Source organism: Nicrophorus vespilloides, unplaced genomic scaffold (assembly GCF_001412225.1).
Source record: "Nicrophorus vespilloides isolate i.1.1-1 unplaced genomic scaffold, Nicve_v1.0, whole genome shotgun sequence".
In the NCBI taxonomy this organism is placed as follows: Eukaryota; Metazoa; Arthropoda; class Insecta; order Coleoptera; family Silphidae; genus Nicrophorus; species Nicrophorus vespilloides.
Genome location: NW_017100112.1, coordinates 1,626,532 through 1,639,321, shown reverse-complemented (window position 1 = coordinate 1,639,321; position 12,790 = coordinate 1,626,532). Strand labels below are relative to the sequence as shown.

At 28.2% G+C, this 12,790-nt stretch overlaps 3 protein-coding genes across 6 annotated transcripts; all 3 read left to right on the top strand.

Annotated features, from left to right (window-relative positions):
* Window positions 1-3,962: 3,962 nt before the first annotated feature.
* Window positions 3,963-9,218, top strand: LOC108568576 (deoxycytidylate deaminase-like). 3 transcript variants are annotated; one of them, XM_017929753.1, is made up of 4 exons: window positions 3,963-4,027; window positions 4,225-4,466; window positions 4,541-4,754; window positions 4,813-5,121. In XM_017929753.1, the coding sequence occupies exons 1-4, from the start codon at window positions 4,011-4,013 to the stop codon at window positions 4,862-4,864; spliced, it is 525 nt and encodes a 174-aa protein (XP_017785242.1). In that variant the 5' UTR covers window positions 3,963-4,010; the 3' UTR covers window positions 4,865-5,121. The 3 variants fall into 3 exon arrangements, with proteins under 3 accessions (XP_017785242.1, XP_017785241.1, XP_017785240.1); XM_017929752.1 differs by lacking the exons at window positions 4,225-4,466; window positions 4,541-4,754; window positions 4,813-5,121 and adding exons at window positions 8,224-8,480; window positions 8,560-8,773; window positions 8,833-9,218 and having other exon boundaries at window positions 3,965-4,027; XM_017929751.1 differs by lacking the exons at window positions 3,963-4,027; window positions 4,225-4,466; window positions 4,541-4,754; window positions 4,813-5,121 and adding exons at window positions 7,875-8,083; window positions 8,224-8,480; window positions 8,560-8,773; window positions 8,833-9,216.
* Window positions 9,219-9,518: 300 nt separating this feature from the next.
* On the top strand, window positions 9,519-10,559 carry LOC108568581 (deoxycytidylate deaminase-like). The gene is made up of 4 exons (XM_017929760.1): window positions 9,519-9,668; window positions 9,853-10,043; window positions 10,182-10,386; window positions 10,447-10,559. Exons 1-4 carry the CDS (start codon window positions 9,652-9,654, stop codon window positions 10,508-10,510), a joined length of 477 nt encoding a protein of 158 aa, XP_017785249.1. The 5' UTR covers window positions 9,519-9,651; the 3' UTR covers window positions 10,511-10,559.
* A 718-nt stretch (window positions 10,560-11,277) lies between these two features.
* On the top strand, window positions 11,278-12,589 carry LOC108568580 (deoxycytidylate deaminase-like). Of its 2 annotated transcripts, none has more exons than XM_017929757.1 (5): window positions 11,278-11,350; window positions 11,403-11,492; window positions 11,556-11,869; window positions 11,925-12,135; window positions 12,193-12,589. In XM_017929757.1, the coding sequence occupies exons 1-5, from the start codon at window positions 11,328-11,330 to the stop codon at window positions 12,236-12,238; spliced, it is 684 nt and encodes a 227-aa protein (XP_017785246.1). In that variant the 5' UTR covers window positions 11,278-11,327; the 3' UTR covers window positions 12,239-12,589. The 2 variants fall into 2 exon arrangements, with proteins under 2 accessions (XP_017785246.1, XP_017785248.1); XM_017929759.1 differs by having other exon boundaries at window positions 11,925-12,139.
* The last annotated feature ends 201 nt before the right edge of the window (window positions 12,590-12,790 follow it).

Genomic DNA, 12,790 nt, shown 5'->3' with positions numbered 1-12,790 from the left:
GTACACCAAATAGCTAATACAACACCAAATATTACGAAATTGACAAGTATACCACCCAAATAGGATAATTGAAGTTACAGAGTGAATGTGTTTCATCTGTAACTTTATCATGGTATTTGTCAATTGTTTTTGTAGTAAGCGTAATACATTTCCTGGTGAGAATCAGACCCATCCTTGTGGAGGAGTCTTGAAAAACAATCCTGAACGAACTGAAACGATTCCAGAACTATTTCTAAAGACATCAAATACTTAGAATATTTCATCAATGTTTGATGATTATATGCTGAGGCTTATACTATGTTATCATGTGCTTCTTATAATGTAAATTCTTAATAAATGCTTCTCATGCAATAGATAAAAATACAGTTATTTAAAATTTCCATCAAATATTGTGCAATCAAGATATTAAATGTAAATTAAATGATTTGACGTAATTACCCTGTGTATTTTTTTTGATTACTTGATTCAAATCTAATGAAGAGAACTGACATTTATACATTGATATTTGGTCCTAATATTAGTTATGTGCAGACATGAAACACTTACTCAAAAAAATGAATAATTTAGGATAAACATTTATAAAATATTCTTCAACTTCCACGCAAATTTATTTACAACCGTATACGGCTGTGAGCGCTTCGTAGAATGGAAGAAGCCTCTTCTGTGGTATCTCAATAATTTTAAATATAGTGAGCCTGTAGTATTTCTGCAGGACTTTGAGTCGGTATCTCGTCACGATGATGACGTTCACATACTGCTCCTTCGGATTTTTCTTTTTGCCTTCGCACTGAATCGCCACCCACTAAATAGAGAATAAATTTGTTTATTTTAGTTATTGAAATTGTAGAAGTTTACTCAACTATATAGTATCCCATTGTTTTGTGGGAGCCTCCTTGTTGTTCCATACGAATCTGAAGTTTGTGCATATTGATAATGCACGTAGATTCACTGGATTTCAGAAAAAGAAAAAATCTAGTCAGCTGCTAAATGATTGTTTGTGTTTAGTGTCGAATCCAGGAAGAACTGGACCGGGCAGGAAGCAATAGCTGTTTTATAGCAGCCTATCCCAAGCACAGCTCCCACGCAGTCTCATATTGATTATATTATTCCGTAGCTATTGGGATAGGTCTGATGTTGCGTGATTAATATTTTCAAATGCGTACAGAAATGTATAACAAAAACGATAACATAACATCTTATCAATAAATTATAAACAGTATTAATTTATAATACAATCAATCAAATATAAGAGAAAATTAAAACTGTTGATGAAAATAATAATAATTGATTTTAAATAGATTTGGATGTGTTAAATCCATCATCAGAACTATATTTACAACTCTATTATTTTTTTAAAAAAATGCCCTTTCGTAATTACTTTATAAGGATTTAACAAATAGTTAGATTATACGGGAATCTAAAATAATAGATTTAATGACAATGGAATAATTACGAAGTTGCTTTAGAAATTTAAATTAAATTAAGTTCCATATGGTTAATTATATTCAATATAATATGAAACAATATGTAAATAAATTTTAAATAAATTGAATTTGCTTAATTAATTGGAAACAAACGTGGCGCAACGGAAAACGTTCATCAGCCGAAAACTTATTGCCCTACAGGATTTTTTTTTGGCCATCTGTCTGATAATAAGACAAAAACTCATTGACCAACCTTCATGTATGTTTGTTCACATACACACATGACCGTACACATGCACACACGCACAGAATACTTAAATGTTTTCAAATCTGGTTGACAGATCCTGGTGTTTATATCTTTTCAGTCTGGTAACCTGAAGGCAAGTAGGTTTGGGTGGACTTCTATCCTATGTTGATATTTCCTGTTGCTTTTTATGATAATATAGAGAACACATGCGGAAAGCAGTTTTTAATTTTATACAGCAGTCCGTCATGCCAAACACTATCAAAAGCTTGGGATAAGTCGAGAAAGGCAATAATTCTTCTCTTCGAGACTCTTGTTGAATTCAGCAACCACTCAATGCATCGAGGATCTGTTCTCAAAAACCGAACTGATGATCCTGTATCCAAGGTCTCAGCTTTTCGAACATTTTTGACATTACTGCTAAAATGATTATAGTTCTGTACAGGAAATGCTATCACATTTTCAATGATCGAATTAAAAGTATATATGCCATCGGGAAAACACTATTAACTGTTAAACAAAAATGATAATAAAAGGCATGATACAAATATACTAGGTGCACACAAGAAAGCGCATATCGATAGTCAAATGAGAGGAGTGGGATGTAAATAAATCTTGAGGTTTAGAAAAAAAAATTAAATTTGTACTATTCAAAACATTTGGTAATCATTTCATGACTTCTGAAATGATGTAGTTAATAATATTAATTATTCAATCTCATGCGTAAAAAATGACGACTGTATATCTTGTATTGGGTCGTTACATAAGGCGATTTTTGATAACAATAATTCAGCTATTGACATTGTGTTAATTGAATAGAAGAAAAAATCGTGATTTTTTGACAGGTTTTTTTGGAAAAGGAAAAACGCAACTGAAGCGGCCAAAAAGATATGTGATACCATCGCGTTGTATAAAAGTAGTATCGCCGGATCAGTAGCCGTGAGTTCGAGCTTACAGATGGGAGCGCTCCAGATGGTAAAGAGAGCTTTCTGGAGAGCTCTGATACTAAACAATGGACAATATATTTAATAAAACAGGCTTTTTTTAGAATGTATATTTTCTTGAATTTTTGTTTTAATAAACGAAGGAACTTATGTAAATTAGGTAATGATAATAATTTCTTAATATTAGCATTTATTACAAATAAATGTCCATAAAGTTGTTTTGCAAATATTTGCATAATAAAATAATAATTTAGAACCGCAGAAAGATCTTGTTTGATAGATCTATGGTAATAATTGAGACCAATAAATAAACAAATAGTAATTAATTGTATACCAAATAATAAATGTATCATCGAAAATAAAATAAGATTTTTTCCGCAAGTTGTATCTGTAATGGATATCGTATGCAACTAATTCTGCATATAAATTAAAAATTAATATTGGTTACACGTAACAATTAATTTAAATTATTTGAGACCTGATATGGTAGGAAGCTGATAAGGTTATTATTGTTATTTCAGTTGAAAAATTGAGTTTAAAATAATTCTGTGATATTGTTGTTACTTGAATAAAGAACAATGGATACAACAAATTAGTAAGTAAATTAAATTTTATTGATCATATACTTGAAGAAAATGATGCCATTCAGATCAGTTGGTATAATTTCGCGGATTTTTTATTTTAAATTTCTCGTAGTATTCACTGATTTCTGCTTCTTCAGTTCTTTGTAAAGTTTCATTGTAACTGTATTGGTGTGTGGATCGACTTTTCATATTGATCTGATTCGACAGAAATCAATAACTAATTTGTTTCTGATATATTCTCAGGCAAAGAAAATGGGAAGAGTTTTTCATGGCAAATGCTTTTTTTCGAACTAGCATAATAAGTGAAGAACATTATACTACTGGAGTTGGTTATAATGATATGTCCAGTGCAATGTAACTATGTATACTTTGGATGGAAACAATATTAAAGACCTATATGGTAAATATAACAAAAAAAAAATATAAAAGTGTGTGATCAGGTATAGTCAAATATAATTCACAAAAAAATATCTATAAACACTACTATTAATGGCGGAATAGCCCTTTGAAACAGTTGTTATTTTTTTTTTTAATTTTCTTATTATGATTATATAAAAAAATATGGTCTTTTCTCCATCTTTTTCTTCTACAATGTTCTTAATTTAAAATGAAAAATTAGATTCTTTATAAAACCGCGTTGCGGAATACTAGATTTGTCAATTTTTTATCAAAGTAATTAGTCATATCAATGCATGATTGGTTATTGATTGCAGCTGCCTTATATAAATTACAGCTGCCTTATATTTATATATGCCAGTTGATGCAAGCCAGCTTAAACTATTGTACAATATTATTAGTGTTTGAAAATACAAAAATGAGTGAAAAAGTTACGTAAGTAATTTAATTTTTATTGTTAACAAATTTAAAGTAAAGTTTTAATGGTGATTCTAATTACTGGTTGATTCGCCATTAGTGCTACAATACAAAACAATGTTAATTATTATTATCCTACTGAATTGTTGTTGTAAATAACAATAAAATCAATGACTCTCGGTCTATTAAAATAAATAGAATCATTATATTTTCAGTGAAGATAATTCAAGCCAAAATAATACATCATTTATAAATGATGATCAATATTTCATGGCAGTTGCTCTTCTCGCTGCTAAACGTAGTCATGATCGAGAAACAAAAGTTGGAGCTTGCATAATAAATGAAGATAAGAAAATTGTTGGAATTGGTTATAATGGTATGCCCAATGGATGCAGAGATCGTAACATGTCTTGGAATAAAAACAAATCAATTCCATTGGATAATAAACATTCATATGGTAAATGTTTTATGATAGTATATTTGATTATTTTAAAAATATGTATAAATGCTACTAATATCTACATTTTATAGTATGTCACGCTGAGCTCAATGCGATCCTCAACAAAAACTCAGCAGATCTGAAAAATTGCAAAATATACGTTACCTTGTTTCCATGTAACGAATGCGCAAAATGTGTTATAAATTCGGGCATAACAGAAGTTGTTTACATATCTGATAAGTATTCATATAAAGCTGAGACTATAGCATCAAAAGAAATGTTAAATGCAGCAAATATTAAGTACAGGTAAAGTAATATTTTTTTTCTTTTCATTATATATACTATATTATTTCATTTGTTTCAGTGAATGGGAAGGGACATTCGATAATGAGGAATTACTGATTGATTTTAATTAAAATGACTAACGAAAATAACTCCAGCAACCAACAATCTATTATGAACCATTTAGAATATATGTTCAATTTTTAATAAATTAATAACAAATAATATATTCTATATTAAAACTTATGAAAGTTAAAATATATAACATTTTAGTCCGTGCAATTTAGGTAAGAGATATAACAAAGATTATTACTGAACTGCAATTGTTATTTTTCAACTTCTTTTTTATTGGTTGCTGTGGGAATTTTTCAAAACTTCACCTAACCCATCATTTATATTATATAATAATGAATTACCCAAGTTTTACCTAAAATATTCAAATAATTTTTATTTTATTATAATCTATAATCATATATAATATGTAATAATGTGCTTTTAATAAAGAATTTATTTAAAAATGTTTCATTTTGTTATTGGTTGTACGCATGATAAAATATAGATTTATATTTGTATCATACAAAGATTCCAGTCGAAGAGCCTAAGAAGGATCATTGGTGCTCCATATATTACAAACAAGAGAATTCATGACCTTAAAATGGAAACAGTAAAGAAAACAATTAAGAAACACAGTAGCCGATACCAAAATTGACTAGACTGTCAATCTTCTGGACAATAGCTTAACAACACAGAGAATGAAGCAACACAAGCCACCGGATCTACCACTGAGATTCAATAAATAACCAATAAGTAAAGGATAATCGCTGTCCAATTAAAATCTTGTCAACCGCCAGATCATTTACTGAATGTTTTATAGAACAGTGGTGAATAAAAGGACGATATAAAAAAATGTATCATGGGGTTAACCTGATATGGTAAGAAGCAGTTAAGGTGACTCAAGTGGGTGTGGCTGAATACAGGATTAAACAAATATGAATGTACATAAAATTATATTGCTAATATATTAGAAATAATGATGCCATTCAGATCAGTGGGTAAAATTTCCCGGATTTTGTTCTTATTCTCGTGAAAATTGCTGGGTATTCTGGATTATTACCTGAGTAAAGCAACTTTTCTCAACCATTTTTCTGCACGATCCAACATAATTATTTGTAGTTGTTTTGTGACTCAATTATTTATAACGTTCAATTCAAAGAAAGTTGTATTTCACCAGTTTCTCTCTTTAATAAAAGATGGCAGATGTTATTTAACGACCCCTAGGTTGAGAAACACTAATTGATTACTTATTATTCTATTGAATAATTAATAAATAATGACCGTGATGATCTGTAAATATGTATTCTCCATAATTATTATTTTTTTATTATATTTTCAGCCAAACTAAAATAGTACAATATTTCATGTAATTTCCTTACTTCTACACGTACAAAACTTGCATAATAAATGAAGATAATTTATTGTTGGAGTTGGTTATAATGATATGTGTTGATGGTCTACACTATTAGTATAAAAACAAAATAAATTAGAACACAAGATATCATATTTTAAAAAGTGGTATAAGTCCTATATATCCAGATATTTAAGGGTTAGCGTTTGATTATTTTTTATTATTATTTTATAAAGCAATCTATCTACTAGCAAACTATAGAAAGAAAGCAAAAGAAATAATAAACTCTATTGGTAAACTTTAATCCTGTCGTGCGATGTTTTCTAGACTATAAAATAGTTAAATTATATTATATATCAATAAATATTTTTGCCTTCATTTTTATTGATTTTATCTTGTTTACGATGTTGTAACTATAATTATTAGAAATTGACTTATATCACTTTGAAAAATAATATTTTTGCGATAACATTATATAGTAAAATCATACATTGAATACAGGATTTTTTCTTGATAAAGTTTTTTTTTTTTTAAGTGGAATAAGCTCATTTCTATTTGTATTCTATTTTTAATATTAATATTTATGTCTTTATTTCTATTGATTTTATCTTGTTTACGATATTGTAATGCATTTTCTAGATATCTCTGAAGTCATAATAATAAATAATAATTCCAATTAGGAAGTTCATTATTCATAATTATAAGAAATGGACTTATACGACTAAAATAATATTTTTGCGATAACATTATATAGTTATATTATTTTGATTACTTTATCAAGAAATCGTTCTCCATTCATAGTATAATTATAAATATAAAAAGAGGATATGTATATCTTACTAAAATTACTCATTTTTTTTTCCAAAAATTGACTTATACAACTTTCCAAAATAACGGCTCATATGTTAAATATTAGAAACAGGAAAATTTTATGATCATAATTTATAATATTGTTATATATAAATATTATTAATAAGTACATTTTATAAGTACTCTGAACTGAATGACATCATAAACATATCCAATCTGAAAAATTGTAAAATCTACGTTAGCTTGTTTCCATGTAACCAATGCGCCAAATGCATTACACAATTGAGGATAAAAGAAATAGTTTATATGTCTGACAAACATGATAACATAAAAACGGAACTATAGTTATTATATTATTTGGTTTGTTTCAGTCAGTTGTATCCGAAAAATACTGAATATACTCTTATACTGTTGGTCTTTCTGCTTAGAAATGTTATTTAATTTCCATTTATTATAAAAATACATCGAATTCATGAGTAAATGGTAAAATATTATTATAGTAATTCAATTCATTGCTTTGTACAGAAGAGTAAGTTAAAACCGGGTACGCAACAGCTAGGCGACGGTCAAAAAAATATTTTTAAGAAACTCATTTATTTTGTAATAATAATTATATATTGGCCAAGAAATATTATATAACATAAACAAAAATAAAAAATATTAATTATAAAATTTAAAGAAAAGTGTTTTTATAAAAAAAAATAAGAAAGTACATAATCATAATAATTTTAATTAAGTTTTTATGTTATATTTTTTACCCAATAACTTGTTATAATTAATATAATAATAATTATAACAATATTCTTAAAAATATTTTTTTGGGTATCCATCAATATTTATATGCTAAGTTATGAATAGCAAGGAAACTAATGAATGGAAATCCTAGTACCACCTAGTACATGTATACCATATTTACCAAATAAAACCAACAAATAAGATATATTCCACAAGATGTAGCTGTACTGAAAAGCGTATGCAACTAATTTAACACGTAAATGCAAGATTATTATTGGTTATACATGACAACAAACTGCACATGTTTTTGTTTATGTTTGGCCAGCTGCAGGGAGCTCTTGATTTTCAATTATTGTACAATATTTTCGTTTATAGAAAATAGAATAATGAATCATACAGACATGTAAGTAATTTGATTGATATTGTAGCAGAAGTATAAGATACAATAATGAATTATTATTCTTTCGGCTCATTTATAAACTCAACAAAATTAATAAAAGTGTTGAATTTTCTATAATTAATTTATATCACTAATATTTTCAGAGAAGATAAACCAAAACAAAGTAATTCATCATGCAAAAATCAAAATTTTATCGATTGGGATGAATATTTCATGGCAATTGCTTTTCTGGCTGCTAAACGTAGCAAAGATCCATGCACACAAGTTGGAGCTTGTATAATAAATGAAGATAAGAAGATTGTAGGTGTTGGTTATAACGGTATGCCCATTGGATGCAATGATGATGAATTTCCTTGGAGCAAAAACCAAGAATCTGAATTAGACAACAAATATTTATATGGTAACTAATTTGTGATATAATAATTATTTATTTAAAAAAATAAGTATGATATGGTATTAATGCTAAGTACATTTTATAGTATGTCACGCTGAGCTCAACGCGATTCTCAACAAAAACAGCTCTGATCTGAAAAATTGCAAACTCTATGTTGGCTTGTTTCCATGTAACGAATGCGCCAAATGCATTATACAATCAGGGATAAAAGAAGTTGTTTATCTATCTGACAAGCATGCCCACAAAAACGGGACTATAGCATCGAAGAGGATGCTTTCTGCAGCAAATGTTAAATACAGGTAAAATAAGACATTTTCTTTCAGACATTATACTTACTATATTATTTGGTTTGTTTCAGTCAGTTGAATCCGAAAAATAAGAAAATTGTGATTGATTTTAATGAAATTGATTGGGATTCCATGTACCAACCAGCATTAAGTCCTGCACCCAAAAATGTATCATAATATCAAAAATCGTATCTCAAATATTTGAGTACTAGAAAATATTTCTAAATGTTTAATTATGTAATATATTTTAATAAATTGATGATAATAATTATGATACCTTTGAAAATTAAGTTGCTTTACATTTTAGTTTATGCAATTTAGAAAAGATAGAAGAAATACATTTATAGACACGCTAAATTACTTTGAAACATTTGATAAACGTATCCAAAACATTTAAAATATCCTCGGGAATTATATCCATTGTTAAAAGTGTATAAATATTAACCGCACAAACTAAAAACTATTAAAGTTGGAAAATTTCTAATAAGTAAAATGTACGTAGTCTCTCAAACTGTAAAAGGGTCAAAAGCTCTGTATATAAACTTATGTTTGAATTGAATTTGTTCGACTGTATCACCAAATGTTTTTTTTTCTATCAAAATGTTACGTTAATTTTCCGTTTAGCTGCAATTCAATAGCTTTGTCTCTTTATTATTTTTGTAATAACAATTAATTGAAAAAAGACAAAAGCGCGTTGCTGTTTTGCAACTTTATATCAAACTGTATAATCTATCGATATCTTCTAGAATCATTTTAGCCGCACGCGCCTTATATATAATGATTCGAATGGATGTGGATAGATTATACAAATTGGAATCATTCATTCATGACAGTTGAAGCGAACCAGTTTAATCAATTGTACGAAATTATTGTTGTTTGAAAATTAAACGATGACTCAAACAAATAAGTAAGTAATTTCAATTTAATCGCTAATAAACTGAAATAAAATATTAATGATCGTAGTATTCACTATTAAACATCTTCGGTTCTTTGCAAAAATTCCATTAACTGTATTGGTGCGTGGATTGACTTTGCATATTGATGTGCTTCGATACAAATCAGTAATTAATTTGTTTCTGTTATGTTCTCAGAAAAAGAAAATGGGAAGAGTTTTTCATGGGAAATGCTTTTCTTGCTGCTAAACGTAGTAAGAATCCAAAGACACAACTTGGAGCTTGCATAATAAGTGAAGAAAATTATACCGTTGGAGTTGGATATAATAATATGACCAAGGGAATGGAATATTTAGAAGGAAGCAATATTAATGATTCAAATCTGTATGGTAAATATAACAAAAATATAGGAAAGTCTATGAACAGATAACTATTATAATTCATTAAACAGTAACTATAAACACTAGAAATAAGGGTGAAAAGGGTGGTCTTTTTTTGTTAAATATTAAATAAAGTACATTTTCTAGAATGTCACGCTGTACTCAATGCGATTCTCAACAAAAACAAAGCCGAACTGAATAATTGCAAAATCTACGTTAACTCATTTCCATGTAACAAATGCATCAAATCCATTTTACAATCGGGGATAAACGAAATTGTTTATGCTAAAGACGGAACTGGTATAAATCCAGTTTCAAAAAAAATGCTGGATGAAGCAAATATTAAATACAGGTAAAATACATACACATTTTTCTTTTCGTAATATTTACTATATTATTTGGTTTGTTTTAGACATTGGCATTCAATGTCGGAAGATAACAAAATTGTGCTTTCTTGTAGAAAAATGGATTTGTAAAATATCAATAATTATATATCAATTATGGACAGAAAGATAGAAAGAAAGAATTTACTCATTTTTTTTGCTACTTATTTTGATTCCTTGCTTATTAATTAAAATATGTAATATTTCTTCTTTTCATTACGTCATTATCAATTTATATTATTTTGGTGTATCTCTTTCATTATAATTATATCAATTATAATCAATTTATTATTTAACTATATTTTATTAAATTGAGAATAAAGGAAATACAATACTAAATATTTGTGTGCTTTTATATATTAACTTGAATAACATTTGAGTCCTTGTATTTTAGAATAAAATAATAACAAATACTATTACGAAAGTAGAATTGTTATTTTTCAACTTTTTGTTTTATTGATTCCTGAAGCAATTTTGCAACAATTTTCATTGTCAAAATCACGACAGTATCAAAGGAATCTCGGTGGAGGTTTCTTTGTACTTTTGAACATAGTAGATATTTACTATATTATGTGTTTTTCTTCTCAGACAATCAATTCCTAAAATTAAGAAGTTTTCGATTTATTTTCCATAAATTGACTAACCAGAATTATACATTCACCAAAAAATGTATTGTGAACTATTTATAATAATCAGATAATTAAAAATAATATTACTAAAATAGAATTTTTATTATTTCATCATTTATGCATTGAAATTTTAAATTCAAATTTATGATTAAAAATATAGTATGTTAAGAAAAAAAATGGAAGAAATTTGTTGTTAAAAACTGGAAGTTTTTTTTTAAATTGAATTGATTCCTTCTTGTTGAATGTAGGCTTGCTCACATATTGAATTAACACGAACCAAAATGGAGCAACCAATTTCCGAAGAGTAAGTTAAAACCGACTTTGTTTATTTTTAAACTGATTTTTACCATTTTTAGAGAATCCCAGTCGAGCGTTTCGCCGATGCCGTCGACAGATCAATCTTCTCGTGAGCCATCCCCGATGCCACCTGTTATATCGAATTCGGCGTAAGCTAAAATCTGTTCCACGAACGATATAGTAATACTATTCATATATTTTATTATATCCAGTGAGAAGAAACGACAGAATTATAGATCGACGATAAGCCAGTCTACTTCGCCTTTGCAACCATCTAGCGGTAATGTCTTTGTTGTAACACCGGATACCGAAGAACCTGACGGTCCTTTAAATGTGGACGAATATTACATGACCCTAGCGTACTTTGTCGCTTCACGCAGCAAGGATACCCATGAACACGTTGGAGCATGCATAGTAAATCCAGACAATCAAGTCGTTAGCATGAGCTGCAACGGTTTTCCCAAAAACTGCACTATGGAATCCATGGGTTATTCGAAGAAAAAGCTAAAATACAGAGAGCTATTTTGTAATGTTTGAAATACTTTCTTAGTCAAAAAATTATATCTCCAATTTTTTTTTAGCTTGTCACGCTCCATTGAACGCCATTGTCGAATGCAAAGTGAGCTTGAAAGAATGCAAGATATACATAACGGATTTCCCTTGCCACCAATGCGCAAAATACATAATCCAAACCGGGATAACAAGTGTATACTATAATGCGGACAAAGACGATACCAGGAAATCAATAGATGCTGCCAAACGTATGCTCAATGCAGCCGGTGTGCATTGCAAGTATGTAAGACAACTACTAAAGATTATATTACCATTTTGACACTTAATATTTTTCAGCAAAGTGTGTTTGACGAAAAATGAGTTTGTCGTTAAGTATGGTTAAGTTTGTAGAATTGGATAAAAGGAAGATGTTATCTTTGTACCAAATTAACGTGCAAGTTATTCGTAAATTTACAGCAATATTTTCCAATTAAGACACTTTCAAACTATTATTTATAATGTTGCGTGATGGTATGCAACATATATGATAATATTTGGAAGCTTCGTAAATTTCATTCCACTTGCACACTTAATAATTCAATATTAGATGCTCCAAATACCACGACTAAGTTATTTACAATTCCAAAAGTTTTTATATTGTCCTCTTGTATTCATGTCTGTTTTAATATGATTAGATGTACTACTATTTTAGCTTTCATTATTCCTAATAAACATGAAGAAATTTTTGATTAAATTATTTTTTTGAACTAAAGAAAAAAAGATTTTTCATTTGATATATTCTAGATACATGCAAAGAACTTTGAAGGGGATTTAGAATTTGTGTTGTGATAAAATGATCAAAGATGTGTGCTTTTTCTTTCTGTTTATTATCTTTAAATTCAATTTAAAATTTTATATTAAAAACACACGCACAAGTAAAAAAGGCAACATTACA